The following is a 17808-nucleotide window of genomic DNA, read 5'->3' on the forward strand; positions in this document are numbered from 1 at the left end:
GCTACTGCTGACAGGATAGCAAAACACCCCTCCTCCTCCTCCTCCTAGCGTGGACCTCAAAGCCTTCAGCTAGCATTTGGCAACAGGGCCAGAGCTTAGGAAACTCTCCAGTTAGGAGGCATGAAAATGTTGGTTATCAACACAAATTTCCCGAAGCTTTCAGTGAAAAAGGCAAAGCAGCACAGTAAGAACAAAACCAAACCCTTGCTCGAGGGGAGTCCCAACCTGGGGTCTCTTCCCAGCCTACAGCTTACCTGTCACCTGAACCCAAACCTCATCTTATGTGCAGCGAGGCTTAAACAAAATCACGCGAAGTGCTTTGTAGACAAAAGCAGGAGACTGTGTGAGGCATTGTTATCATCAGTATCACTGTTCTCTAGGCCAAAGCCAAACATCACCACAGGGTTAGGTGTGCGGGAACTCTAGTTTAGAGCATTAGGTCATAGGCCCAATCTGATGTTAACTCACCGATTGATTTGATTTGCACAGAGGAGACAGATTAATCATGGCATAGGAAGAGGCCGGGAATTTTGAAATGAAGATGAAATGAGAAAACATAAGCTTACCCAAAAAGTTACATGTGAAAGATGATAAAGGATGGGAAGAATATCAGGAACCTGAGAGACCCATTCCTACTTCAACGTGGGGCCAACAAAGGCTAGAAATTAAAAAGCAAAAGGAACTGACACATGAACAGTATGTTACGTACACAGACGGGTAGATACACAAAACTAATTTTGGAACATATACATAACCAATCTTAGATTTTAGAAAAATATAACTGACCTTCAAATGACATTAAAGTATTTCAATCAAAAATATGAAAACAATGTCAGTATTCTATCCAAAGCTTCCAGTAAATTTGAATTCCTACAGTATAGGCCTTACTATAGGTGTGACAGAGAAGGGAGGGAAGAGTCAAGGTGGAGAGGCAGGCAAAGGCACCAGGCAGCCAAGGCCCTCCTGACAGGTAACTAGCACCCACAGAGCACCCGGACAAAGCCAGGACAAAAACAGGCAGGCCAGCATGGGAACCCTAAAAAAAAACAACACACAATTAACTTTTGTGTCTTCTTATCTGTTAATTTTGGGGCACTCTTCATGAATTAAGGGCAGGATCTGATATCTGTTTGCTGGCCTGACAACAGAAGGATGAGTACTGTAACAAAGCACAGGAAAAAAACCCATAAGAACAAAACAGAAAAACCCACCCACAAATATAAGAAGTGTGCTGAGTCCCCGAAAGTAGAAAGGGGAAAAGAGATGTTTGTGTTCACCTTAGCTTCCCCCCACCTGCTATCCCTGCCTCGTCCTCTGACGTCAGTCACTCAGGGGCTACGGTAGGGCAACAGGTCCCCAAGATGAACTGTACGAACACAGGCTGTGCCTACGCACCATTAAGGTTACCTTTCCTTTGACCAGCTCTTGCAAATGACAATGAAAACAGAGACTCCTCATGTTTAAAAAGGAAATTTAAAACTATACATTGCCTTGGCCCTAAGCCCATATTTCTCAATTTTTACATTTCTGAAGCGGAAAGCACCTTATATTTCTTGGATGTTGGTGGGTCCTTGCCAGCAGCAAGGAGCCCGTCGAGGCAGTGCCCGCACTGCGTGGGCCCGCCTGTGAGACGCTGTGCGACACCGGCATGCTCAGATGGTGGCAGGGCATGCACGGACACTAGATTCCACTCTCAGCCAACGCGCCCATCCCACTGTGACTAAGTCTGAACACCTCAAGCCAACTGAAATAGCTTCACAAATGTCGCACTAAGGCCTGAGGAGTGACAATGCAGGCAGAGACCGCCTGTCAGGTGCCAGGCAATGCAAGGGAAGATAGTAGAGTTTTCAAAGCTAGGAGGTTGTTGGTGACCATCTGTCAGGCACCAAGCAACACTTCCAGTTGATTTCAAGAGAAGAGAAAGAAAAAGGAAGAAAAGAAACAAAAAGGTTTAACCAAATAGGGTATGTAGAGTATATTGACCAGTGTTGGTCAATATAGTTCAAAAGCATAGGTTTAATCCTAAAGGTGCTAAAGTAGGCCATGATCACAAGTATGAAAACCAGCCAGTCCAGCCAACACTTGCTATGCATGTGCGTCAAAGGTCAAAAGTCACTTACAAGGAGCTGTAGATTCACAAAGAATTGGACTCAAATTCTGAACAACAGATAGTAAAGGACAAAGAGGTGGATAGTTTATATGCATAAATTCATGCTATTGATAAACCCTTTAAATGTTTTAAATATTTTGGTTTTTTCCTAAAAAATGCTGTTATATTTCATGATGGTTTTATAACTGCTGACATATGAAATATGACATCGGGAATGTGTCATATGTAAGTCCTAAGAGTATCTCTGGGAAAACATATGAGCCATTTTCTGAGACTACATCCGTCCTAGTTAATAATGTAAATTACTTCACATGATGGAATCACATAATACCTGAATCCTTCTGGAAACACAATGAAAATATTCCTGGGGATATTACACATGCCTCAGATCTGTGCAAACTAAATCCCATTTTAAAAACTTGTTTCTTAAAAAGATTCCATTGCAGTTTCTTTTCTTCTCCAAGGGGAACAATCACCCTCCTATTTTCTTTTCTTTCTTTTTTTTTTTTTTTCTTGCATGCAGGTCCTGCAATTTTATATCTTCTCAATGCAGCGTAAAATCAGAACGGTGTAGCTTTAAGTGGTGCACTCAGTAACAAGGGAAGCAGTGTGCCTGCTGCTTCCAGGCCCTGCCCCGGGCCCTGGGGTAACTCGCTGAGTCAAACAGCTGCAGACCTGTTCCCAGGCACCTACGTTCCAGGAGAGATGCTCAAAAACGACTGAACAGAGCAGAGCTCTGGGGGAAAGAAAAGCAGAGGATGGGGGACAGAGCGGGGCGGGACGTGTGCGTGTTTTATACCACGTCTAACACAGCAGGGTCGGAGACACAGTCTGATAAGATGGCATTTACACACAGACCTGAGGGAGTCGGGCAGCCAGCCAAGTGCAAAGGCCGAAGGCAGGAGGAGATATGCTGAGTGAGTTCAAGAGCAGGATGGAGAGTAGGAGCTGGAGGAGGGAGGCAGGTGGAGGCAGATGCGGTGAGAAAGGAGGCGTGTGTGTGTTGTATGTGTGCATTTGTGCATGTGTGTGTACGTGAGCTGCGCAGGCTTGTAGGCCAGGGTGAGAGGCTTTGGGTTTTACTCTGAGTGAGGAGGGAAGTCACTGGAAGGTCTTGGGACTGACAGGGAAGAATGATTTCTTTTAGACTATTTCCATGTCTTATCTCCAAGTAGTGACGGCCAGCAAAAATCAGAATAAACGTCACTTTTTCACTACCTTGTCATTTTTCTCTTCCTGTTCAGAGGCTCATGACTTTCAAGATTTGACCGGCTTCATTGCAATATCTAAGCAGTGAAAAAACAAAAACCAGAATATTTCTTTCTAGTCACCCACTTCCTAGGAAACAATGAGAAAAACTTTCCTCAGAATAACTCCTATGTTCTTTATCACAAGACAATTCTCACCTCACTCATTTCCACTCCTGGGAGAAGTGGTTCCTTATAATTCACACAGCTCTCTCCACACAACATTGCAGAAGGAATGGTCCTACCTTCCTTAAATTAACCCTTAGCATGGCCACTATTAGAAATGAAGATATGAACATAGGAGCATATGTCCAGACTACTTCCAAAAAGATTTGCATGACATCAACTCCACGGGACACATAGAGGGGGCCAGATATAAGCCCTGCCGATTCCTTCCTCACCTTAATCTTGAACGTAAGAAGTGGGTGTTGAAATCTTCCTTCAAAGGAAATAAGACTCTGAGATGATCAATTAGAGAGGGGAAAAGGAAAGACCATTTGCTGAGCGCTTCATTAACAAGGTCTGGCCCTTCCTGGTTCTGGCCCTACCAGCATTCTCAAGGTCCTCTCTATCTGTTTAATCAGTTATGTCTTTTTACCCATCCTTTTATATTCTTTTTTATATCTATTCAGAACCTCTAAGTTGCCAAAATCTGGATAGATCAGATTCCATTTTGACAGCCTGCAAAGGGCGTGCCTGCTGCCTGGGATGTGATTCTGTAATTACGGAGTCAAATGTTCTCGCGCAGAACAGAGAAGATGCTCTTGGCAGCAAAAGAACCAGTAAGGAACGAGAACAACACAGTCCTATTGGACGAAGATGGACACGCCAGAGGCAGCCCGGGGGCTCTGACCCAGGCTCTGCACGGCCTAGCCACGTGACTCGCCTCCCTCCCAGTGGCCCAGTTCTCACAGTAAGGAGGAGGGCTGCTGGGCGGATTACGGTGGCAATGAATGCAGCACTGACAGTGGCTGGCACGTGATGCTCGGTGAGTGTGCTCAGCTATTATTACACAACCCCGGAGTTTTACTTCTCCTGGCAGGTGTAGGATCTAGATCTGAGACAAAGCTGGGATGTTGTAAGTCCAGAAAGACAGGTGTTAGTGACAGCAGCACAGCATCTGATACCTTTGTTAGAGAAAGCTGGGATTAAATGGGCCAGGGAGAGATTCTCGCGCAGATAACTCACAAACAGCTAACAAAGCACTTATCATGCATGGAAACGGATTCCTAATGAGGATACCTGCCGCATAACTATGATCACGCAACAGCATTTTCCTACAAGAAAAAGGCACCTTTCCAGCTGGGAAGCTTACTCGAGAAAGAGCGGCACAATGTTCAAGCTAATACAAACATCAACCTTCCCGAGCCAGCAGTCAACCGTGCGCCCCCGTTCCTCTCCCTTTATACACTCAGTCCTCTGCCCACTGTCAGAGGTAATGAAGTGTACCTACTCCCACTGCCGGCTCTATTTATAGCCTGGAGTTATTTTTAAACAGTGTTGGGCACAAATACCAACTCAGCCCAGAGGAAACTTCAATTTAAGAGCAAAATTGTAAGACAATGAGTCAGGGTGTTAGAAAGACGGTATTATTGTATTTTCTTTTTCAAAGTCACCTGGACAGCCTAAGGAGCCTTTTTCAGGAGGGGACACTCAGCAATGTTCATGAACTGTGCTTAGGCCTCTGCTGCCATTCCAAAGGCCGTCTAAACAAGCAGGGGACAGCCTGGCTGGTTTGGCTCAGGGGTTGAGGGTCGACTCAAGAACCAAGAGGTCATGGTCAGGGCACATGCCTCGATTATGGGCTTGATCCCCAATACGGGCCTTGCAGGAGGCAGCTGTTCAATAATGTTCCTCTCATCGATGTTTCTATCTCTCTATCCTTCTCCCTTCCTCTCTCTCTAAATATCAATAAAAACATATCCTATATAATAAAAGCCTAATATGAAAATCAATGGAATGGTGGAATGACCAGTCGCTATGATGCATACTGACCACCAGGGGGCAGACACTTAACGCAGGAGCTGCCCCCAGCCCACAGGCCCTGGGCCAGCCAAGGCTGGTGCCAGCAGAGGACTCCAATCACCCTGCCGGTAACCCCACAGAGGAAGGAGACCGGCAGCGGTGGCAGGGGACAGGGCCGGCCAGCAAGTGGGATGGGGGACAGAGCTGGTGAGTGGGCAGCGCCAGGCCAACCTAGGCAGGTGCCAGCAGGGGCCCCCAATCACCCCGCCGGTCGCCCCACAGATGGGCCCTGATGGCCAGCCAGGCCTAGGGACCCTACCTGTGCACGAATTTCGTGCACCAGGCCTCTAGTTTTTTAATAAATAAACAAGCAGAGTCTAGCTTCACTGAGGTCAGGGAGGCTATCAGTGAAATCGAGGTTAGACATGAAAGCAGACTCACAATTACAGTGGAAGGATGACCCCGTATGCCCATCAACCGATTGCCCAGACTGAGCCGGGGCAGGACCCGCGCAAGCGCGCACACGCACACACGCCAGCACCTCTGCCATTCCTAAAGAGCAGTCATCCATGCAGCTGTGCGCGGGAAAACATGCCTCTCAGAGCACATGTTGCTACATCTGCTCGCTCACAAGAATATCCTCGCAATAGGTAAGTGCAGGGTTCTTCATTTGTAGAGCTTAGGGCGGCTGAAGTTAATGGTGACTGATCTCTACTCTGTTATTCATGTTTTTGACAAAAGATTATATGTAAGTTTTCTCTAAACTTACCAGGAAACAACTATGAAAATTTTCGTATGTGCCCTGTACCCCACAAGAGGGTCCTAGCATTTCAGGACATGCAACTGCTCACATCTTCACTCTCCAGTGGGCTCGCCTGACCCTATGCTGTTGGGGTTCAAAGCAGCCCCCTAACCAGGGCTTACGGGAGTTAGTTCCTAAGCACCTATGCACATGCAGGGGTAAGACTCCATTCCTGATACCTGGACCCAAACTGGACACAAGAAAACTCATCACCACCACCAACACCTTCATCATCACCATCATCTTCTTCTTCTTCATCATCATCACTACTGTCCCCAGAAAGCGCGAGGAAGAGGAAGGAGAAAGGACTGTCGTACATACTACCACAACAAAAGCAAAAAAGGTGATCAGGGAACAGAGGAAAAACAAGAGGGAGAAAGCTTTTTTTTTTTTTTAATATATTTTATTGATTTTTTACAGAGAGGAAGGAGAGGGATAGAGAGTTAGAAACATTGATGAGAGAGACACATCGATCAGCTGCCTCCTGCACACCTCCTACTGGGGATGTGCCCACAACCAAAGTACATGCCCTTGACTGGAATCGAACCTGGGACCCTTCAGTCCGCAGGCCGACACTCTATCCACTGAGCCAAACTGGTTAGGGCGAGGGAGAAAGCTTCTGCTGTCCGGTTAATTAAAGCTTATGCTGGAAGTTTTCTCTACTGACATGCAGGAAAGTGATTCACCTGAGCCACAGAGATGCACAGGGGCCTGTGAGAGGGGCACTGGGTTAATGGAACTCTGGGGCCACCTCTGTCTAGGAGCTGGAATTAGAGTCAAGGCATGAATGCTGGCCCTGTCCAGTGACCAGAGCTAAGGGACACCAGGCCCAGCTCTGCTCCCACCACCGCTTGGTCTGACTATATTTCAACTACAAGTGTCAACAGTATGAAAGTCAAAAAGTGGTTCTGTGATCCCCAACTCTCAAATACTAACTGCCTACAGTCTCTGAAATTCTTGTAATGAGGAGTGACATGTGAATTCAATTTTAAAAACTAAGTTACTTTTTCTTCCTTACTTTTTTTTTTTTTTACAGGACAGAGAAAGGGTGAGGGGACGGTAGGGAACAAAGGTGCCCGCAACAGAGCTACCCATGCTTTCTGGTGTTACCAAAGCCGGGCAGAAGCACGGAGTCAGGGCAGGAGCCTACCAACTAGTTAGACACACGGTTAATAACCCCAATAGAAAACCCATGTAGCTGGAGTCAGTGCCACACAACAGTCCTTCCAAACGTGTTAACCTGTTTCCCTGCACTGCACGCACGCCGCCCGCTCTCCTGCTGAATAAATACCTAGGAGAAGTCCTGAGGGAGGAGGGGCGTCTGCTCAGGGCACTGGGTGAGGCGGGCAGGAAGGCTGGCCCCGTGCTGGCGGCCCTCTGTCGGGGAGAGCTGGCCGGCACAGCTTGAGGGCTACTAGCGAGGGCGGGGAGGCTCGGTGAGCTAGATGGAAGGGAGAGGCCTGGGGACCTCGGGGTAGGAGAGGCAGAAGGCCCCCCGGGGTGGGTGACAGTGTAGGGGCGATACCGCAGCGATGGCGATGGCGGCTGGCTTCCCGCAGTCCCGGGGGCCGAACCATGAGCACTGAGGGAGATGGAAGGCACAGCCGCGTGGCCGGCTGCCCCGGAGGGGGAGGCAAAGGGCAGGCTCATCGCCGGCACAGAGCTCCAGAAGCTCACGCTGGGGGCGGGGCTAGTTTCATAGAGGCTGAATTAGGTGAGAAGAGGAGGAAAGAAGAGAAAATGGAAGAAAAACCTGAGATAAAGAATTAAAATAAAAAATATCACGCTTTTAAAGAACAGTATAGTCACACTTCCCATCTCTAAGCATTCAAGTATACGAATCTTTGAGATACCTAAATAAGAATCAATCACCTAATTGCTGTAAAGGTCTACAAGTTATACTTATATTTTAAACCCTCTCGCCAAAGATTAATGTACAGTTTTATTTCTATATTTTAGTTTACCAAAAGCCAAACCATGGAAAGCCAAAGAGACCAACCTGAAAAGGACAACACCTCCCACAGTGACCAAATCCAAGCCCCCAAATATGACACCTGCTACAATCTGCACAGGCCCGCGAAAGAACGCTCCCTTCTCTTACATGCTCGTGGCCGTTTTACTACCACTTAACTGTGCAAAAAGAAACGCACTGACCTAGACAAAGAGCTGGCGCCGAAGGAACCCACACCGCAGAACATGGGACTCGTTCCGGGGACCGAGCCAGTATTTAGCGTGAGATTTCTGTCGGGTGACCGAGCTGCCGCGGCAATTGGCTGTGACGTGGCTGTCAGACTGGCGAACGGGTTTTCATCTCTAGTCTGAGTGGACATCATTAGCACTTCCATTAAAATCTGGCCAATCAAGTCCTTAAAATCAGAGAACACTGTTGGAAAGGCAGAATAAAAGGGAGGTTACACGTGGTTCTTTAAATATACCGTCTTTGAAAAAGCCAAAGGGAACCAGAGAGGTGCAGGGTGGTGCCCCGGCCTGGACTGGACCCTGGAACAGGAAAGAGATGTTAGTGGAGAACTGGAGAAACCCAAACCAGGCTGAGTGCAGTTAACAGGAATGTCTTAGTTTGGACAGGTCCGCTGGGCTATGTAAGATGGTAACGTTAGGGGACTGGGTGAAGTGTATGCAGAAGCTCCCTGTATTCTCTAATACTGTTTTAGAAATCTAGAATTATTCCAAAATACAAACCTCATTAAAAAAAATTATTAGAGTGCAGTCAATGAGTTACTGCTGATACGTATTAGCTGTAAAAAAGTTACTCCCAACTAGAGGTTAGTTTATCACACTAGAAATCAACTGGGTTAATATTTCTTCTCCTGTATATGTTTTATACACAGTAAAACTATCAAGTACAAAGTTCAAAGTATTTTATGAAAGGTCTGACTTCTAGGCACCGTCTGGCTTTTTGGAGCAGATTCCCACTGCTAAGCTTCCTTCTCTCTCTCTGCAGCTCCCAACTGCTTTACTGTATGTAGGTCTTTAATACATTTAAACATCACTACATAAATAACAGCTCCGATGCAGGCAAGTCTTATCTGATTTGGTTATTAAAAATTATAACTTATAGCCCAGCTGGTGTGGCTCAGCAGTTGAGCGTCAACCCAGGAACCAAGAGGCCATGGGTTCGATTCCTGGTCAGGGCACATGCACAGGTCGTGGGCTCGATCCCCAGTGTGGGACTTACAGGAAGCAGCCGATCAATGATTCTCTCTCATCACTGATGTTTCTATCCCTCTCCCTTCCTCTCTGAAATCAATGAAATAAAATAAAATGCAGCTAATGAAGGATTAAGTGCAAGGCACCCTTCGTGGCACTGGGAAGGCATCAGTGATCAAACCAGACTCAAATCCCTGCCAGCAGCATTGCTGTGATGTGCAAGAGAACACCCTTGCCCACCTCCCCTACCTCTTCTGTATTCCAAAGGGTGCCATGCTGAGTTTTATTACTTTGTTGTAAGTGTGGTTTAGTGCAGCTTCTTAAAATAGAATACTGGGAACACAGCAAAATATCAGTATGTCCAATCTTGCTAAGCAATTGAATTCAGCAGATTTATTCCACTGTCTACAAAGGACCTGGGAGGCACTTCAGACAGGTACAGGCCACACGGAGCGCCTCTCTCAGGGTCCCTGCAGACTACCCAGAATGCTCCTGCTTTGTAAGAGGTGCTAATGCTCTAAGCATGTTCTTTTTACAAAGGAAAAAATGTCAACCCTGAGACAATGGACACTATTAACTTATTTATATAATTTTCTTTTAGAGATGGTAAAAATAAAAAAGAAATGTATTGATAAGATCAGTGGAAAGTGGCCATACATCAGAGCCCTGATCAAGTAGTACCCCTGTACTCAAAACCCCCACCCAGAGCAGGACAGAGTGACGGGACAGCAGGGAAGGGCAAGATCTTACATTCTCTTTTTCCCTTAAGGACAGGACTCTGAAATAGGACAGCTGAGCTACAGTCCTACCTTCTTTTGGGTTCTGCTTAAATTGTGCAGAAAGAGAAGAAAGAAAGATGACATCTCTGTCCCGGTCCTTCCAGGAGACACGAAAGATCTTACAGACCAGCTGCAAGGCCTGCTCTTCAGATACTTCAGAACCCGACGACGGCTCCTTGTGAGGAAGAAGATTTGGGGGTTAATTTCAAGTGGTGGGAGGTCCGAGTTAGACTTCCATAGAAATACTTAATCCTGACTTAATTCATTTCAGAAGTGCATAGAACTATTCACCTACTGACTTAGAGAAAGAGAAACTTGTTACTGTGACGTGAGAGCTACACTTTGCATAACACTAAAGAACTACACAAAATGAAGCATCACACTGCTTCCACTGCAACGTCTAACAATCAGCACGTGCTGCTGAACACTAATAACTTACTGAACAGAAAGTGGCCCAATTGCCTACACCAGTTCTGCACCACACCAGAAATAGCAAAAACCCACAACACCGTTTCTAAATATAGAAACTGAACTCAGATGATAACAAAATATGAAGGCTTCATGTTTTCAAGAAGTTTGTTCTTGCTACTGGGTCCCACATACTGTCTCAATTTCCAGTCATTTTCCTTGGAATAGTCCCAAAGACATGACTGATCTACTTGCTTAAGCCAAACACCAACAGAAAACATTCAAATTAGCTCTGAATGAATTCCTATTACAAACCAAATTTCCTGTTGGAAACATGGGCCTGAAACAAAGATAAGGGAAGAATTTTATCAGTTAAAAGGACTGAGTTAGGCCAGCTGGCGTGGCTCGGTGGTTGAGTGCTGACCTATGAACTAGGAGGTCAAGGTCGATTCTGGTCAGGGCCTATGCCTGGGCTGCAGGCTTGATCCCCAATGGCGGAGTGCAGGAGGCAGCCAATCAATGATTTTCTCTCATCATTGATGTTTCTCTCTCTCCCTCTCCCTTCTTCTCTAAAAGACTGAGTTATACTTCCATTAGTAAGGGCAGGCTGGGCTACCCATTTTTCCTCAAAATAAAAAACCAATCACCTGACCAGGACCTGCTAATTGGGTGGCCCACTCTTAACAGACTCCGTAGATACAAGACGTGAGCGCTGTTTCCCTATGTCATGTCACCTGTACTAAAACAGAAGCAAGGCTTCCTCTTACCAACCTTGTCGCTGAGGCTCCTTTTTTCTCTTCGATCATTTTCATCAACTTCCATATTTTCAATTCCTGAATCCACATCCACCTGGGACATGCTTTAAGTACAAAAGACAAATAAGTCTTTTACCTTTCATAAATCCACCCAAATGTCCCAGCCTCTGGCTGAGGAAGTTTTTAAATATTAACCAAAATCAGTCAGGAAAGCAAAATAATAAAGGTTCATCCTTTTTTTCTATTAATTCTTTAAAGAGCTCTTTTCATATATTAAGATAGAAACATTCTATCATAATTTTAATATTTTTCCCAAGTTGTCATTTTCTTAGGCTCACTTTCAAAAAAATAGAGCATATTTTCTATACATATTACGGTAAGCTATATACAATCATTCAGAGCCTGATTATAAAATCTAGTTGAGAACATACAGTATTTTCCCCCACATTAAATAAATAAGTGTCCCAGGACCATTTATTGAAAAGACCATCATTTTTACACTAATATGAAGTCACCTATTCATATGTCCTATTATATAGTATATGTGTGGTTCCTTCTGGACACTGGTTTCTGTTTCTTTAGACAAGCTGTTTGTCCCTGAGCCAACACCACGCTGTCTTACTAAAACTTCACACTAAGTCTTGATACCTGCTGGGTCAATGCCTCCACCTGGTTCTTCTACTTTAGGAGAGTCTTGGCCATTCCTGACCCTTTGCTTTTGCATACAGAACTAAGAATTAGCTTGCCAGGTTCCTTAAATATTCTGCTGGGATTCTGACTAGCATTTCACTGACTCCAGAGATCAAAGTGAGGAGAAATGGCATCGTTATGTTACTGAGTCTACCCATGGTATCTCTCTCCAAGTGCTCAGGCTTTCATTAAGGTCTTCTGATAAACTTATATTTTCTCCACAAGTCTTTCACTTCTTTCGCTCAATTTATACCTATGTACCATATATTTTTAAATGAAATTATGAATGGTACCTTTTTAAAAATTAAGTTTTCTAATTTTTCGTTGCTGCTAGTACACAGTAATGTAACTGATTTTGGACACAGATCTATTTTAAGCAACTTTACTTATACACAGGGCTCACTAGGTAATCATTTTATCTTTGAACAATAAATGTTTTGTTTCTTCCACTCCAGTCCCTACTTGTTCCCTGCACGGGGTAGGATCCCCATGGTGAAGAGAAGCAGAAATAACAGCCATTCTTGTTCTTACTACTGATTCTAAAGAGAGTTTCTAACGCCTCACCACTGAAAATGAGAGTGCTGCAGTTTCTGGTAGCTGTTCTTTGTATTAGTCAGAATAAGATAGGCTCTGCTGTGGTAACACATATACTCTGAAATCTTAGAGGCTTAACACTATAAGGGTTTATTTCTTGCTTACGCAAAGTCTGGTGAGAGTGAAGCATCCTGACTTCATCTTTAATCTATGCCATCTGCAATACTCAGCCTCCCAGGTCACTGGAGCAAGAGAAGAGAGGGACGAGGAGGAACATCGGCTCAACTGCCTTTCCTACAAGTGACACATGTCACTTCCACTCACAGTCTACGGGACAGAACTAGTCACCTGACCCCAATCTAGCTGCAACGGAGCCTGGAAATGCAGGGGAAGGTATGATTATTTTGTTAACTCTATCTCTGCTGTTGTCGGTTTAAGGACGCACCTTTCTGTACCCTGTTTGTTAAAATTTTTATCATCCACTGTTAAAGTTTAGCAAAATTTGCAATGCCTTTTCTCTTTTATAATATGGTGAATAATATTTATAAATTTTCTAATGTTAAAGCACCCTTGGCTTTCTGACATAAACTTAAGTTGATCATATTATATTGTACTATATCATATCACATTAACCTATAAAACTATATGAGCAAGGTTCTTTTGTTGAAAATTTTTAAAATATTGATTCAATTTATTTCATGTGTGTTTTTTTTAATTATTCAGGTCTTCTTGATTCAATTTTGGGAGAAATATGTTTTTCTAGGAATTTCATTTTCATCCAACTTTTCAAATTTATTTGCATTTGCATATTTACACTTTTCAGGGAATTCCCCCTTTCAATAACAAATATTACTGAGCGCCCATTCTATGTAGGGCTTGTGCTAGGTGTCTAAAATGTCAGTGAACTTTTTAAAAAAGACAAAAATAAATAAATAAATAAATCACTGCGTCATGAAGCATACATTCCATCTAGAGACAGAAAGAGAATAAACAGCCTGGCCTCTTGGTGGCTCAGTGGTTGAGCGTCGACTTATGAACCAGGAGGTCACAGTTCATTTCCTGGTCAGGACATATGCCTGGGTTTATGGGCTCGCGCCCCAGTAGGGTCTGTGCAGGAAGCAGCTGATCAATGATTCTCTCTCATCACTGATGATTCTATCTCTCTCCCTCACCTTCTCCCTTCCTCTCTGAAATCAATAAAAAAAAACCAGAACATTAAAAAAAAGAGAGAATAAACAATAAACATAAATAAGCAAAGCACATAGTATAGTGAGTGCTATGGAAAATTTAAAGAAAAAAGAGCAGGGAAAAGGCAACTGAGAGTGCAGGGCTTTCTGCTTGACATGGGGTGAGCCTCACTGGGAAATGCCAGATGAGCAACAACATGAAGGCGGTTACCCATTCATGCCCAGGGGAAGAGCATTCCAACCAGCGGGTTCTTAGTCCTAGTCTTTCCTTGTATTCTTTTTTCCTTTTTAATATATTATAGCTTTAGGTTTTCTTCTAAGGACCACTCTACTGCAACACGCCGATCATGATTCATAATATTTGTTACTGTTCAGTCCCACATACTTTCAAACTTCCATTATGATATTTTCTTTAACCTGTATATAGAAGCATACTCCATTTCTAAAATTTACAAGTGCCTTAAAGTTTTTTTAAAAAAGGTTTTTGCCCTAGCTGGTTTGGCTCAGTGAATAGAGGGTCGGCCTGCGGATATAAGGGTCCTGGATTCAATTCTAGTCAAGGGCACATGCCCAGGTTGTGGGCTTGATCCCCGGTAGGGGGCATGCAGGAGGTGGCTGATCAATGAGTCTATTTCATCATTGATGTTTCTCTCTCTCTCCCGTCCTCTCTGAAATCAATAAAAATATATTTATAAAATAAATAATTCCCCCCCCCCCCGTATTAATTATCAAACCTAATACTAGTGAGAAAACATGTACGATTCTGACTGTTGAAACTTTTTGGTCAGTGAGTATTAGGAAAGCAATGTGTATTCTCCAACTGTACAGGAGAAAGTTCTGTATCTTTCCACTGGATCAAGCTTGCCAGCTGTGTTGTTTAATTTGCCCATATGCTTATTCATATTTATTCTCTTTAATCTATTGATAAATGATCTATTGTTAAAACACTCCCTCTATGACTATGTCAATTTCTTCTAGTTCTGTCAACATTGGCTTTATTGCATATTGCTGTTATATTACTAAGTACATAGACTTTCAGAACTGTTAAATCCTACGGTAAACAAAACATTTGTCGTTATATAGTGCTTACGTCTAGTAATATTTTGTGCCTTAAAGTCTACTTCATTAATATGCTTACCCCAAGTTTCTTTTGTTTACTTTGTTTCGTTTGCCTGGTATACCTTTCATGGTTTTTTTTTACTCTTAACCTGACTTCTCTAACCTAATCTTTCAGATATTCCTTTTATAAACAAGGATAAAGCTGGGTTCTGTTTTGTTTTTAATACAACCTATTCCTTTTCACTGTGATTTACTGTAATTGCTAACATATTTTCATTTCTTTTGACCAGCTTATTTTGTGCTATTTGTCTCTTTTTAGAAATTTGTTTCTTCCTTCCCTTTCTTTGAATTGACTTAACTCCACCCTCCCACCTCCTCACTATGGTTCCATACTTCCGTTTTACTGGTTTGGAAGATATACTCTATTTCCATTCTATTAGTGGCTACCCTTGAAATTTAACCAGTATTCTTAACTCAAAATCTAAAAGTTGGCCAGTATCTTAAAAAAAAAAAAAGTTGGCCAGTACCTTTACCCCTTTCTCAAGTATACAAGGACTTTAGATCTTGCTTGGGTCAACGAACCCCCGAAACGCCCCTTATGGCTAACCTGCTACTGCTGGCCAGCTAAATGTTACACCTATCTGATTTTTCTACACTGTTGTTATTGCTTTATACCATCAGTGTTTATTATTTTCTTCACTCACCCTTCCTTCTTGCATGTCACACATTATTCCTGAGATCATTTTCTTTCTTAACTACATCTGTTAAAAAAAAGTCAGGGGGCCCTAGCTGGTTTGACTTAGTGGATAGAGCATCGGCCTGTGGACTGAAGGGTCCCGTGTTGGATTCCAGTCAAGGGCATATGCCCCGGTTGGGGTTGCGGGCTCAATCCTCAGTAGGGGGCGTGCAGGAGGCAGCCGATCAATGGTTCTCTCTCATTAGTGATGTTTCTATCTCTCTCTCCCTCTCCCTTCCTCTCTGAAATCAATAAAAATATATTAAAAAAAAAAGTTGGGGGTCTTTTAGTGGCAGGTTATCAGGTTTTTAATCTATTAATGTCTTTATTTCACCCTTGCTCTTAAAAGATCGTTCCACAAAGGTACACAATTTCCAGTAGACTTCCTGTCAGCATTCAATGCTATTACTCCAACATCCTCTGGCTTCCATCTTTGAGACATCTAATAGTTGTTCTTTCGTAGAGAATCTCTTTTCTGACTACTTATAGGTCTTTGGTATTCTGCAATTTTATTAAGAGATGTCTAGATAGAAATTGCTTTTTGTTTAACCTGTTTGTGAGCTGCTGGGCTTCCTGAATCTGAAGATTCATATCATTTATCAACTCTAGAGAAATTCTCAACCATTTATCTTTTTTTTTTAATTATAATTGACATTCAATATTATTTTATATTTCAGCCATTTATTTTTTGATAATGGCTTCCAAACCAGTAGAGGAAAAAAATGTCTAATAAGGAGAAAAGTGGTGAATCTCTCCAAGTCTCTCTCCTCTCCTTTTAATGTTTCTATTAAATATATATTGAATCTGTGTATTCTACATCTCCATCTTTCATATTTTTCATCACTTTCTTTGTGGTGTACTCTGGGTAATTTCTTCAGCTCTATCATTCCATCTGTTAATTCTCCCTTTAGCTATGTCTAATCCTTTGTTTAACTCGTTTCAATTTGAATTATCTTTTCCTTTCTAAAAATTGTATTTGGTTCTTTACAAATGTGCTTGGTTGTTTTTATAGTCACCTGCCCCTTATGTTTTCAATTCCTTTTTTAATTTATTTAAATATACATATTTTATATTCTGTACCTGATAATTCCAAAACCCTAAAATCTCTAGGTGAAATAACTGTTGTTACGAATCTGTTGGCTGTTAGTCATGCTGGCTGTTTTCTGCTGTGCTTTGTGATTTTTGACCATGAGCTAATATTACTTGGAAATTTTTCTAAGGAAATTCTCTGAAGACATGATGCTTTGTGTTTTCTTCTGTTAGACGCCTTGGTTCACTGTATATGACGACTCTTAGCTTGAGGTTTTTTAGACTATACCAATAGTGTGAATCTAGGTCAGGGGTGGGCAAACTTTTTGACTCGAGGGCCACAATGGGTTCTTAAACTGGACCGGAGGGCCGGAACAAAAGCATGGATGGAGTGTTTGTGTGAACTAATATAAATTCAAAGTAAACATCATTACATAAAAGGGTACGGCCATTTTTTTTTTTTTTTAGTTTTATTCATTTCAAACGGGCCGGATCCGGCCCATGGGCCGTAGTTTGCCCATGGCTGATCTAGGTGCTAAACCCAGATGAAAGTTACCTATTAGCCATGAAATCACAGAGCTGACTTGATTAAAAAAAAAAATACATGTATTGCCCAGTCAGTGTGGCTCAGTGGTTGAGCATCGCCTATCATTCTCTGTCAGGGCACATGGCCAGGTTATAGGCTCAGTTTCCAGGGGAGGGCATGCAGGAGGCAGCCGATCAATGGTTCTCTTTCATCACTGATGTTTCTGTCTCTCTTCCTCTCCCTTCCTCTCTAAAATCAATAAAAATATATTTTAAAAAAATACATGTATTCAAAGCAAAGACAATAAGAACAAAATTGTTTTTACTCTATGGGGTTAACTTGATCTTTTCCCTGAGAGTGCCGACCTTCCTGAACTCTTGCCTAATGTGTATGGTCTCTGATCTGGTTCCTCAACGCCAACCCACCCAACTACCGAAGCTCTATTCTAGTACTTCTCAACCTTTTTCATATCATAACACACAGAGAAGATAATATTTGTCTGGCCTGCTGACATAAACAGAGGGGGCAGCTTAGAGCAGTGGAAATGGGTCTTCAAGTTGGGGTGGGTGTCTGGCTGGCCCATGGAATAAAGAAATCAACACCTCCGCCACTCTATCACCTGGTCATGGTGCACTTGCAGCACAGGAAGGCTCTGCTCCAGGACACCTTGATCCTTACAGAGCTCGTAGACTGTTTGGCTCAGCTAGATCAGTCCACTTATTGAGCTCCTCCACCTTTTAAATGTTCACTGATCAGTATAATTTCGAAGAAATAATTAGGGACTGACAGATGATGCCAACTTTGTGTTTACAA

At 43.1% G+C, this 17808-nt stretch overlaps 1 protein-coding gene across 1 annotated transcript in view; it reads right to left on the minus strand.

The window, feature by feature from the left end:
* The window catches only part of UBE4B (ubiquitination factor E4B), an 89465-nt gene that overhangs the window by 36431 nt on the left and 35226 nt on the right, over positions 1-17808 (minus strand). Inside the window, exons 4-8 of the mRNA XM_081087255.1 lie at positions 11251-11338; positions 10102-10246; positions 8279-8507; positions 7416-7829; positions 6304-6444 (exon numbers count right to left, since the gene is read on the minus strand). Coding sequence (XP_080943381.1) covers positions 6304-6444; positions 7416-7829; positions 8279-8507; positions 10102-10246; positions 11251-11338 — 1017 coding nt within the window. The remainder of the gene's footprint in view (positions 1-6303; positions 6445-7415; positions 7830-8278; positions 8508-10101; positions 10247-11250; positions 11339-17808) is intronic.

The sequence above is a fragment of the Myotis nattereri genome (assembly GCF_964212035.1).
Source record: "Myotis nattereri genome assembly, chromosome: 3".
Lineage (NCBI taxonomy): Eukaryota > Metazoa > Chordata > Mammalia > Chiroptera > Vespertilionidae > Myotis > Myotis nattereri.